The sequence below is a fragment of the Lissotriton vulgaris genome, chromosome 5 (assembly GCF_964263255.1).
Source record: "Lissotriton vulgaris chromosome 5, aLisVul1.2, whole genome shotgun sequence".
In the NCBI taxonomy this organism is placed as follows: Eukaryota; Metazoa; Chordata; class Amphibia; order Caudata; family Salamandridae; genus Lissotriton; species Lissotriton vulgaris.
In genome coordinates this window covers 1,462,972,804-1,462,985,998 of record NC_141693.1, presented here as the reverse complement: position 1 = coordinate 1,462,985,998, position 13,195 = coordinate 1,462,972,804, and the positions used below count along the sequence as shown (strand labels likewise).

The 13,195-nt window shown below is 48.2% G+C and overlaps 1 protein-coding gene across 1 annotated transcript; it reads right to left on the bottom strand.

The window, feature by feature from the left end:
• Window positions 1-6,926: 6,926 nt before the first annotated feature.
• Window positions 6,927-8,231, bottom strand: LOC147712753 (uncharacterized). The gene has a single exon (XM_086920373.1). The coding sequence runs from the start codon at window positions 8,229-8,231 to the stop codon at window positions 6,927-6,929; it is 1,305 nt and encodes a 434-aa protein (XP_086776499.1).
• Window positions 8,232-13,195: the final 4,964 nt, after the last annotated feature.

The following is a 13,195-nucleotide window of genomic DNA, read 5'->3' as shown; positions in this document are numbered from 1 at the left end:
TTCCACAGCCACAGGAACACATGGCTACCTTAGGTTTCTTAACACTAGCTGGTTCAAATGTCAGAAAGCATGACTACCTCTACTTTACACAGCTCCCACATGTACATGCCTCAGACAAGCGGTGTCCTTCACATTAAAAGTCTCTTAAATCTGTAGCTGTTAGCAGGGCTGGCTTTCAAATGGCATGGGTCTTACCGGCTGTCCCTTGGCAGCAGAGAAGTCTCCGGTTACACAGATCATTCAGGCTCAGGCCTTGATACCTTATGTTGAATAGTTTTAAGGGCTTAGGTCTGAAACTGCTAAGATCTCTCATTTACCTAGTCCTTAACTGCTTTACCGTCATAGCTATTTCTCATTTTTAAAGACATTGCATGTTCTGTCCTTAGATGGAAGAGTTCTTACAAGTTTGTGCGTTAGACAGCAGAGTTATCCCTTTGGTTACATAGTTCTTGTATGGCCAGGGCTTGTGCTGCAGCTGTAGGTCTACCATTATATGCAATTTTTTTTGACTGTCATTTATACAGCAAACCTATCCATCAGGTTCCAAAACTCTATCACTCTTGGTAATCTCACACGAATGCCGACAATTCTCAAACCATGATCCGCCCAAGAGCCCTCATGCATGCAATCATAAACCCTTTTTTTTAAGAACCCAACATCTGACCCAAAGCTTCTCTGCAACTATCACCCTGTATCAAAATCTCCCTTATCCCCCCTGCAGAAACCAATACTTTTGTAGTAACCCATTGATAATGGAGTATTATGCTTTTCAGAGAAGCACAGAACACGCTATTCAATGTCAGAGAGCAAGTTCTCTCAGAGCTAGATGCTGTTACTCTGGCACCGCTGATCGCAACCTAACTGTCAGTAGCAGTATACATCATAGTAGGTCATTAAGTACTCCAGAACACATCGGAGGCATGATTGTATCAGAACCCCCTGTCTTCCATAAATACAGTCAAATCTGGATCGATTCCTTTATGTCCTCAACCTATAATTATACAATGCGGACTATTGCCATTTTCCCCATTCTCAACCGGCAATTTCATACAATAAATGCGGCTATTGCTGAGGTGATATCCTGTCACCAGGTCTAATTCCAAATGTAAACAGTTGATACACAAACATATTTTCAACTGGAGACGGAGCGAGTAAATTGTAGAAATATCCCAAAATGTCTGAAAAATATTGTGACCTGGATGAAAGATAATCTATTTGAATAGATGCAGATCCAAAATCTATATTCTGGAAGTTATGGAAAAGAAAATGATGCCTCACACTTGGCTCCAAAAGTTAGGCGAATACCCACTCCATCCTTGAAATAAAAGATCTGAAGGTTGTACTTGATTTAGATCTCTCTTCCCCATCCCAAATCAACAACGTCTTAAGAACAACTTTTATTTCATAATGCTAAGAATGATTCTCTCTCTCTCTGCTAGCAGCTGACCACTGAGACAAAATAACCAAACCATCAATGTGTAAGGCAGTGGCGCGTGGCACTCTTCATGGTCCCTCTCATTTGCGTGCTTTTTACTGGTCAACTGTCCTAGGCTTCCTTCCTCTTTGCATGTCTGTCTGTCCCTCTCCTGGAGCGTGGGCACAATACTTGTGTCCTTTCACTACTTATCTTTTTAGGCGCTGCTTTTTTGTTTGTTTTTAAGCACTCTACGAGAGTACAGCTCCATCATGTAGTACTCCCCCTCCCACTCCCTCCTCCGTTGCAGTGTTTTTGCTTGATTCACCCACCCTCCGAAGTCTGTTGCTTGCAACCTACCACCCGGGTGGGTCTGGGAACGGCAACCAGCTCTGGCAGATTGCTGGTCTACTGGCCTTGGGAGCCGGGGGGTGGAGGTCTGGCAGGTGGGAATGCTAGCAAGAGGCACCACTCCTGCTTTTCTTACAGGGAGCTGTCATTGAAGCACTGCTGCAAAACCGGACCCCAGTGACAAAACCGTTCCCCGCAGGTACAAAACCGGCCCTCACCCCTGTGGCCCACCGGGGAAATGCCCAGTGCCCGCTACGGCCAGTTCGGCCCTGCCTACTGATGGAGCAGATTTCATCTGCAGTCAGGCATTGTTTTATTTTTTGTGCTTCAGACAAACTGCATTTAAATTGCCACGCACCATTTGGTGCAAGTTAAAAACATGGCACTTGAAAAATATGAAAGTGAGGCCAAATCAGTCTGACATGCTTTTGCTGAATTAACATGTGTTTTTGCAATGTAGAGAAAAGTGGCCTTTTTAGCTTTGAAGATTAATAGAATATGTTTCTCTCTTCCCAGCTCATCCCTTATTATCTACATCCACTATTTCTGTCTTAATAGACTTTGACTTGTTGCATATTTTGATAAATATTTTCAGTTAATAACATCTCTTTTTCTTTGTTGCACATTGCCATGTTGTCATAAATAATAGAAAAGCTGCTTTACACTAGTAGCTTGGCTAGGTAAACATTTATACATGACATTAATATTATCTTTTTTGTTTGTTTTATTTTGGGGCCTACCATTAAATGGCTGCCTGTGAAACCAGGCTATGGCTTGCTTTGAAAGAGAAGAGAGCATGCGCAGACTGTACCAGCCTTCCTAAAGGAGTCAAGGACAGCTTGAACTGTACATTCTTGTGATTCTGCCAATGTACCAGTGTTAGTTAAAAGTATCCATCTGACTGCTCTGTGAAGGAAGGAAGGAAAACTATAGAAAAATTTTCCCTAGCAATTGTTGCAAACTTATAAAATGTATTTATTATGTATGCTTCTTTTGTTAAAATTGATATAGTCAGGTTTTTTTTGAATGCGTCAGGGTGATGAGAACTCATGCCATCATGACGGACCAATCGGTACAGGTTTTCCTGAAAGTTGAAACATTTTGTGTAGTCTGCCAAAATGTTGTGTATAAATACTACCTCTCCGGAGGAGGGGCTGGCTTTCTCAGCTCAGCTGGCTTCTAGGCTCATTAGGGGGGTGTGTGAGCTCTTGAGAGAAGAAACAGATTAGGCCAGACATCCTATGGGTTAGGTACGAGAACGTCCCGGGAGATTGCTGAAGGGGAGGTGCGTCCGAGGAGAGTCAGGGGGAGGTTTCTTGCTTCCACGTCATATCTTGGCACTGCAGGCCGCATTCCTTTGAAGCCTGTGAAGGAGGGGCTATCTCACTCCCTGCTTGCTCTTTAGACACAGACAGACAGAGAGTGCAGCTGATTAAATAGAAATAGATGCTAAACTTCAAGTTATGCTTTGACTAATTAATTAGGTCTGAAAAGATTTATTTGTTTTATGCATTTATTTCTCTTTATGGGAGATTTTTGCAAACTATTTGATTTTTGATTAGACTTGCAAAGACTTTTTTTCTTAGAAACTCCTTAAGAATTTTGAATGACATTTTGCGCCACATTTTCTATCCTATATGTAATGCTTATATGCAGACTGTAAAATGTTCTATATTAATGCAATTTTTTCTGTTTTCCAAATTCTGTAACCTGATTGATATTTTACTAATGAATAAACTGTCAGAGAAAACTTAACTTTTGACTAGAAAATAAAACCCTTTAAATGCTCAACAACTCTCTTTATTGGCTTAAAATAATAATTGCATTTTTTGACTGTTCATGATTATTAAAGTCTCCTGAAGGTAATACATGGTGTGAAGGGCCCAACACCTTTTGAGCAGTAAATTAGAGGTAGCATGAGGGTTTTGCATTGAGAAATTACCAGAAGAAATTACCGCTCCATTAGTTTTTGGTAATCACCCGCCCTCCTTCCCTAGTCTGTGTTGTTGCTTGCTCACTCCTCATCCCCCTCCAACCCTCCGTTGCTCACGTGCTTACACCCAGCCTCTCCCTCTCACCCTTCTTTGTCTATGTGCCCACCCCCTCACCCTCCGGTGTTGCCTCACACCCTGCAATAAACAGTGTGTTTCTTGGTAAGCAAGATTGGTGGGGGTGATCTTCAGGTTCTGGCCAATAATCACGCTGGCATATAATGTTACGTCATTAGATGACAAGCAGGGTGCATGAGAGGGGCCTAAGGGGCAGTGGAAAGGGAGAGGACTACAGATTGGTAGGGGTACTAAGTGAGGCAAAACACGATATTTTGTAAAGTAACCAATATTTTTTAAGACATTTTCAAAACAGAGAGGAGGCAGTGTGTGCATGTGTGTGCTTCTTTGTCAAAAATTTTGGTGAAATCAAACAGATACATCAGTATACTTGACTGAAAGCCCATGTACCCAACTAATTATTAGCAAATCTAATAATGAGGTGCGTGCAACACCCAAAACACCCCCGTGAAGCTACATTCCTTGCACTAAACCTCAAAAAAAGAGCTAGTATGCGACCAGCGCTGGTCCCGTTATAACACTTTTGTTTCACCACCCCTACCACTGCCATCGAATATTTGGAAAATCAACTTTTTAATCGGTTTCAGTTCCCTACATTTATAAAACAGGTTTGTGTGGTTAACCCACTTTCGGCTGAAACACAAATCGTAGAATCAGGGCTTGTTTATTCCTATATTTGAGCCAGGGACACTCTTTTGAGGAGCTGCACGCTTTATAAATCCCACATAACATAACAAATGTCAGGCGGGCGTTAGAGACACAAAACCAGGATGTTTTGTGAGGTTCTGGTAAATGTGTACTTCCTGTTAGTGACCAGAGACATGTTGCGGTCAGACTTTTTATGTCAGTGCAGAAAAGGAAGAAACCCCAGACTTCATCTATGAAACACCCATTCTGAAAATGTACTATCCTCTGCCATATCAGAGGGCCTACTTCTCCTCTGAGACTATCCCCACTTCTGTTCCCATCTCCACCATGTCAGCAATTAAGTAAACAATCGTATATAGTCCTTCCTGTACACACATGTGCTGCTCGCGTACTATGTACTGCCATCCCAGGGTACTCAATTAAAATTAAAATCAGCACACAAAATATGTCCTGTGGGGCTATCTAGGATTTGCTGGTGGTGGTAGTCTCACAGGCAGAGGCAGCACTTTAGCAAGGTCTTTCACTTCAGAAGTGTAAGGTGAAGGTGTGCATCGCGTAGAACAGGCCACAGTTGAGCTACATGGATGCAGAGCATTGACTTAAGAGCACTGGCGTAGAGTGGGGAGTGGGGGACACAGGGGCGGCTGTCCTGGGCACAAAATTCTTAAGGGCGCAAAATTTTGCTGGGAACGCAAAATTTAAAAAGAAAAGTGGAAGGATACTTGCCTTGCCACAGGCCCTGGCAACCCACTCTATGCCGCTGCTTCAGAGTGACAACATCTTGTGTAGGCTGACGCATTGTCCTCTGTTTTAGACTAATTGGTGTTATTGTATGAGCTTTGAGATGAATAATATATGTCGGGAGATACCATTCGTCTCCATAACATAGCTGGCAGACAAAAATGGTAAATGGTAAACCGCCTCAACGGTAAAGGGTGGTCGAAATGTACACACCGGGCAACCAGACTCGAGCAAGGCGATGTTTTTTTTTTATCCAACAAGCAAGTCCAAGACAGAGGCTGCAGTGCATGAAGCCCCACCTAAACGTCCAATCTGCGTCCTACTGTACATTTCAAGAAAAAAAGCTCATAATGCACTACTTCAATATAGTCAGTAGGAAGTAAGTAACCCCATACTCATTAGAAAACAAGAAAGCAGGTTTCTTTTGAAAAAGCTTGCACTTAAAGTTTCAACTGAGCTGCCGACTTTGGGACTGTGGAACTGAGTTTCAGTCCAGGTGTCTGTTCTATATCCTGTGATCTTGGATACATCAATTCATCTCCAAGTGCCTAATTAATAAATGTGGGAGAAAATTACAAAAAACAATTTGATGGACAGAATGTAGATCAATGTCTTACATTCACCCCAGTACAAGGATCTGGGCCTAAATCCATCGTTTTTTGCACCCCACACCACCCTGGGTCAGATAATGGCTTTATGCAAATCAGCTCTGACCCTGTGCCCCATGGGAACAGTCCAGTCCGAACTACAACAGCCATATCTTTCCCAGACCGGAATCAAGCATCCGAGGACTGGACCGGTTTCGAGGTAACACCTCTCATCAGCCCGGCTAGCTTGACTCCAGTGGTGTGGAGGCTCTGGGACCCACATCTGAGCTACCCCAGTACACTCAGGGAGAAAATTACAAAAAACAATTTGATGGACAGAATGTAGATCAATGTCTTACATTCACCCCAGTACAAGGATCTGGGCCTAAATCCATCGTTTTTTGCACCCCACACCACCCTGGGTCAGATAATGGCTTTATGCAAATCAGCTCTGACCCTGTGCCCCATGGGAACAGTCCAGTCCGAACTACAACAGCCATATCTTTCCCAGACCGGAATCAAGCATCCGAGGACCGGACCGGTTTCGAGGTAACACCTCTCATCAGCCCGGCTAGCTTGACTCCAGTGGTGTGGAGGCTCTGGGACCCACGTCTGAGCTACCCCAGTACACTCAGGGAGAAAATTACAAAAAACAATTTGATGGACAGAATGTAGATCAATGTCTTACATTCACCCCAGTACAAGGATCTGGGCCTAAATCCATCGTTTTTTGCACTCCACACCACCCTGGGTCAGATAATGGCTTTATGCAAATCAGCTCTGACCCTGTGCCCCATGGGAACAGTCCAGTCCGAACTACAACAGCCATATCTTTCCCAGACCGGAATCAAGCATCCGAGGACCAGACCGTTTTTTTTTTTTTTTTTTTTTTAGGTTTGGGGCAAAGACTTTTATTAAGTGCTTAAAAGTTTGCGATACATAGTTTTCAAAGAAGTGGTACCTCCCCCTTAGGAAAGGCAGTCCACTTTAACTTTTTAATCAAATGCATTAAAACATTTACAGGTCGTCTGATTGGGGTTCAAATTGTCTGCAGGTAGCGTTTGCAGATTTTAAATGGGGCCACTTTAAAGAGTCCAGTGGGGTAGGCGGGGGGTGTTACAGTTCTTCCCCTTCCCCACTTTTCTGCCTGTCCATGGCTGCATAGTCTCTAAGCAGGCTGAGCACCATTCTGCGGCACCCTTCTCGGTTCACCACCTCTCCATTGGTAACCAGGCGGGTCCTGGCGAACAGGAGAATGTCTTTAATACAGCAAAGGAGCCTCCAGCACCCCTGGATAGCTTCCTCTGTGTGTGTCCCTGGAAACAGCCCGTACATCATGGACTGTTCTGTAATGTTCTCGTAGGGGATGAGGGCTAGCAGTTCTTGGCGTAAGACAGCCCGTAGTCTCTGGGCAAAGGGGCAGGCCCAGAAGAGATGGTGTGCAGTTTCCTCTGCGGGGCATCCCCTTGGACAGTTCCTGTGCGGGCACAGGCCTCTGCTGTGCATGAAGGACCTTACTGGCAGACCCCCCTTCACAGACATCCATGCTATGTCCTTGTGTCTGTTTGTCAGACTTGGGGAGGATACATTCCCCCACACGTGCGCTGCCGTTGCTGGGGGCAGATCGCTCACTGGTTCGGTGGTGTCTCTGGTCCCGATCAGTTTGCGGATTGTCTTGGGCTTCCAAAGGCAAGGGATGACACAGTTTAGCCCAAATTCACCCACAAACTTTTCCACCTCCCTGTAATACCATGGTAGGTCCCAGTTGAAAGTTACTGCATTTTCCCACTTTTCCCATCCTAGCCGTCTCCACACCGGGAGGAGGAAAAAGCGGAAGACTTTGTAGGCAGAGTGGTCCTTGTTCATATTTAACAAAGTTATTCGGACGCAGCCACACACAAAGAAGGCCCTGAGGATTGTTGGGATGTCGGGGACTGCCTTCCCCCCTTTGCGGTGCTCCTTGTGCATGACCGACCGTTTCACCCTGTCCATCTTTGAGTGCCAGATGAAGTGGAACACCATGCTGTTTATGGCCCGTGCTACGTTGGCCAGGAGTGGCCAGGCCTGTGTCACATATTGCAGCACGGGCAGGGCGTCGTTCCTGAGCACCAGAGCCTTCCCCTCAATGCTCAGGTTTCTCAGGCTCCAGAGACCCAGTTTCTGCTTCACCTTGGCCAAGCGTTCGTTCCAGCTCTTCGCTGCTGCCCCTGGTCCGCCAAACCAGACGCCGAGGATCTTCATCAGACCTGCCTCGATGGGGAAGGGGAGAGGCTCGTTGCAGAGGTCCCATCGCCCGAAGAGTTTGGCCTGCGACTTGTCCACGTTGATTCTTGCCCCTGATGCCTTTCCGAAGTCTGTGCACGCCTCCAGCAGGGATCTGACTGAGTCACCATCCGCGCAGAAGAGGGTGACATCGTCCATGTACAGCGAACACTTGACCTCCTTCTTCGCGTCGCCGGGTGTCTGGATCCCTCTGATGTTTGGGTTCTTCCTGATGTACTCGGCAAGAAGTTCTATAACCAAAACAAACAGAGGTGGCGAGAGCGGGCAGCCTTGTCTTACCCCAGACCTGATAGGAAAGGGGTCTGTTTTACAACCATTTACAATGACTGAACTGAAGATGTCTTTGTACATTACTTTAACGTAACCGCAGAAGCGCTCCCCCAGCCCAAACCCGCACAGTACCCTCTCCATGAACTCATGGGAGACACGGTCGAATGCCTTCTCCTGATCTAGACAGACCAGCGCAGCCCGGATCTTGCGGTCCGTGATGTACTGGATCGTGTCCCTTATCAGTGCCAGGCTATCTGCGACCCTGCGCCCCGGGACCCCACAGGTCTGGTCTGGGTGTACTAATTCTCCCATGGCGCCCTTCAGTCTGTTCACTAGTGTCTTTGCAAGGATCTTGTAGTCTACATTCAGGAGAGAGATGGGACGCCAGTTCTTTAGGTCACATCTCTCCCCCTTATGTTTATACAAGAGAGCAATCATTCCCTCCCTCAGAGTGCGGGGCATGATTCCCTCCCTCTCCATCTCCTCATACACCTGCAGGAGATCCGGTCCCACTAGGTCCCACAGTGAGGCATAGAACTCGACTGGGAGACCGTCACTACCTGGTGTCTTTCCTGACTTGAAGGATTTCACCGCAAGGTGCAGCTCATCCAAAGTCAGGGGGGCATTTAGGGCTTCTCTCACTGTTGGGGAAACAGTTCTTGGGATACCAGACAAAAACTTTTCTGCCTGATCTCCCTCTGACCTCTTCTCTGAGTAGAGGTCCCCATAGAAATCCGTCACTACCTTCTTAATGTCCTCCCTTGTGTCACAGAGGGTCCCCTCCTTATTGCGCAGTTGAACCAGAGGGGTGTGCGCAGAGTGGATTTTCTTAAAGAAGAAGGAGTTGCATTTCTCCCCCTTCTCTAAGTTCTCCACCTTGGAACGGAAAATGATCCTCCTGGATTCGTCGTGAAAGTGCTCGCTCAGCTCTTTCTTGACTTCTTCCAGGGGGCTCATGACGTCCCATCCCCGGAGTTGGAGGTCGTGCAGTTCTTGCAGCTCTTGCTGTAGTCTACTGAACTCCCTCTTTCTCCCCCTTTCAACCTGCCTGCCCACATTCTTGAAAAAATCCTGGAGCCTGCCCTTGACCCATTCCCACCATTCCCCTGTGGACTCGAATGTGTCTTTCATGGCCTGCCACTGGGTGTATGTCTCCCTCAACACCCCCATCACACCCTCTTTCTCCAGCAGAGAGCTATTCAATTTCCAAGTGCCTGGACCTGTCAGGAACTTGCCCGTCAGTTCCCCTTGGAAGTGGATAGCTCTGTGGTCAGAGAAATGAACTGTCACCATTGAATGTTGCTTGAGCCTCACTGATCGAGAGGCGAAGATGAAGTCTATCCTGGAGCGCAAGGAACCATCAGGGCGACTCCAGGTGAAGTTCCTGGCGTCCGCCCCCATGGTCCCAATGACGTCTGTCAGGGAGGCCTCACTCACCATCTCCACCAGCAGTCTCGCAGCGTCATCCATCCATCCTTCCCCAGCCCTGGCCCCACATCTACCACCTGCTTCCAGAATACAGTTAAAGTCCCCACCCATCAAAATTGTTCTAGAGGTGACCAACTGTGGCCTGAGGCGCTGAAACAGCTCCCGTCGCTCGCCTACGTCAGAAGGGGCGTACACGTTGATGAGTCTGACTGGCTCTCCTGCCCACGAACCGTCGACGACAAGAGCCCTGCCGCCCTCCAGCTCGGTGACTGAGTCCGTCGTGAAACGCCTTCCTCTGACTAAGGTAGCCACTCCTACAGACCTACTGCTGTTCCCCCCAGACCAAAAGGAAGGACCTAGGGTCCACTGCTGTTCTAGGTTAGCGTAGGATGTTGCAAAGGGGATGGAGCATTCCTGAATCATGTACACATCACACTCCTGGCTGGCAAGGAAACTCAAAGTACTAGCACATCTCTCATCAGCCCGGCTAGCTTGACTCCAGTGGTGTGGAGGCTCTGGGACCCACGTCTGAGCTACCCCAGTACACTCAGGGAGAAAATTACAAAAAACAATTTGATGGACAGAATGTAGATCAATGTCTTACATTCACCCCAGTACAAGGATCTGGGCCTAAATCCATCGTTTGTTGCACTCCACACCACCCTGGGTCAGATAATGGCTTTATGCAAATCAGCTCTGACCCTGTGCCCCATGGGAACAGTCCAGTCCGAACTACAACAGCCATATCTTTCCCAGACCGGAATCAAGCATCCGAGGACCGGACCGGTTTCGAGGTAACACCTCTCATCAGCCCGGCTAGCTTGACTCCAGTGGTGTGGAGGCTCTGGGACCCACGTCTGAGCTACCCCAGTACACTCAGGGAGAAAATTACAAAAAACAATTTGATGGACAGAATGTAGATCAATGTCTTACATTCACCCCAGTACAAGGATCTGGGCCTAAATCCATCGTTTTTTGCACTCCACACCACCCTGGGTCAGATAATGGCTTTATGCAAATCAGCTCTGACCCTGTGCCCCATGGGAACAGTCCAGTCCGAACTACAACAGCCATATCTTTCCCAGACCGGAATCAAGCATCCGAGGACCGGACCGGTTTCGAGGTAACACCTCTCATCAGCCCGGCTAGCTTGACTCCAGTGGTGTGGAGGCTCTGGGACCCACGTCTGAGCTACCCCAGTACACTCAGGGAGAAAATTACAAAAAACAATTTGATGGACAGAATGTAGATCAATGTCTTACATTCACCCCAGTACAAGGATCTGGGCCTAAATCCATCGTTTTTTGCACTCCACACCACCCTGGACTGTTCCCATGGGGCACAGGGTCAGAGCTGATTTGCATATCGCCATTGTCTAACCCAGGGTGGTGTGGAGTGCAAAAAAACGATGGATTTGGGCCCAGATCTTTGGACTGGGGTGAGTGTGTGACATTGATCCACATTCGGTCCATCACCTGTTGTTTTTGCATATTCCGCCCTAAGTGTGCTGGGGATGCCCAGACGTGGGTCCCAGGCACTCCACACCACTGGAGTCAAGCTAGCCGGGCTGATGAGAGGTGTTACCTCGAAACCGGTCCGGTCCTCGGATGCTTGATTCCGTTCTGGGAAGGACATGGCTTTTGTAGTTCGGACTGGACTGTTCCCATGGGGCACAAGGTCAGAGCTGATTTGCATATCGCCATTGTCTAACCCAGGGTGGTGTGGAGTGCAAAAAAACGATGGATTTGGGCCCAGATCTTTGGACTGGGGTGAGTGTGTGACATTGATCCACATTCGGTCCATCACCTGTTGTTTTTGCATATTCCGCCCTAAGTGCGCTGGGGATGCCCAGACGTGGGTCCCAGGCACTCCACACCACTGGAGTCAAGCTAGCCGGGCTGATGAGAGGTGTTACCTCGAAACCGGTCCGGTCCTCGGATGCTTGATTCCGTTCTGGGAAGGACATGGCTTTTGTAGTTCGGACTGGACTGTTCCCATGGGGCACAGGGTCAGAGCTGATTTGCATATCGCCATTGTCTAACCCAGGGTGGTGTGGAGTGCAAAAAAACGATGGATTTGGGCCCAGATCTTTGGACTGGGGTGAGTGTGTGACATTGATCCACATTCGGTCCATCACCTGTTGTTTTTGCATATTCCGCCCTAAGTGCGCTGGGGATGCCCAGACGTGGGTCCCAGGCACTCCACACCACTGGAGTCAAGCTAGCCGGGCTGATGAGAGGTGTTACCTCGAAACCGGTCCGGTCCTCGGATGCTTGATTCCGTTCTGGGAAGGACATGGCTTTTGTAGTTCGGACTGGACTGTTCCCATGGGGCACAGGGTCAGAGCTGATTTGCATATCGCCATTGTCTAACCCAGGGTGGTGTGGAGTGCATAAAAACGATGGATTTGGGCCCAGATCTTTGGACTGGGGTGAGTGTGTGACATTGATCCACATTCGGTCCATCACCTGTTGTTTTTGCATATTCCGCCCTAAGTGCGCTGGGGATGCCCAGACGTGGGTCCCAGGCACTCCACACCACTGGAGTCAAGCTAGCCGGGCTGATGAGAGGTGTTACCTCGAAACCGGTCCGGTCCTCGGATGCTTGATTCCGTTCTGGGAAGGACATGGCTTTTGTAGTTTGGACTGGACTGTTCCCATGGGGCACAGGGTCAGAGCTGATTTGCATATCGCCATTGTCTAACCCAGGGTGGTGTGGAGTGCAAAAAAACTATGGATTTGGGCCCAGATCTTTGGACTGGGGTGAGTGTGTGACATTGATCCACATTCGGTCCATCACCTGTTGTTTTTGCATATTCCGCCCTAAGTGCGCTGGGGATGCCCAGACGTGGGTCCCAGGCACTCCACACCACTGGAGTCAAGCTAGCCGGGCTGATGAGAGGTGTTACCTCGAAACCGGTCCGGTCCTCGGATGCTTGATTCCGTTCTGGGAAGGACATGGCTTTTGTAGTTCGGACTGGACTGTTCCCATGGGGCACAGGGTCAGAGCTGATTTGCCTATCGCCATTGTCTAACCCAGGGTGGAGGGTGGTGTGGAGTGCAAAAAAAAGATGGATTTGGGCCCAGATCTTTGGACTGGGGTGAGTGTGTGACATTGATCCACATTCGGTCCATCATCTGTTGTTTTTGCATATTCCGCCCTAAGTGCGCTGGGGATGCCCAGACGTGGGTCCCAGGCACTCCACACCACTGGAGTCAAGCTAGCCGGGCTGATGAGAGGTGTTACCTCGAAACCGGTCCGGTCCTCGGATGCTTGATTCCGTTCTGGGAAGGACATGGCTTTTGTAGTTCGGACTGGACTGTTCCCATGGGGCACAGGGTCAGAGCTGATTTGCATATCGCCATTGTCTAACCCAGGGTGGTGTGGAGTGCAAAAAAACGATG

Coding starts and splice junctions, on each gene's coding strand:
- LOC147712753 (XM_086920373.1), bottom strand. CDS start 8,231: ATGGACGATGTCACCCTCTTCTGCGCGGATGGTGACTCAGTCAGATCC.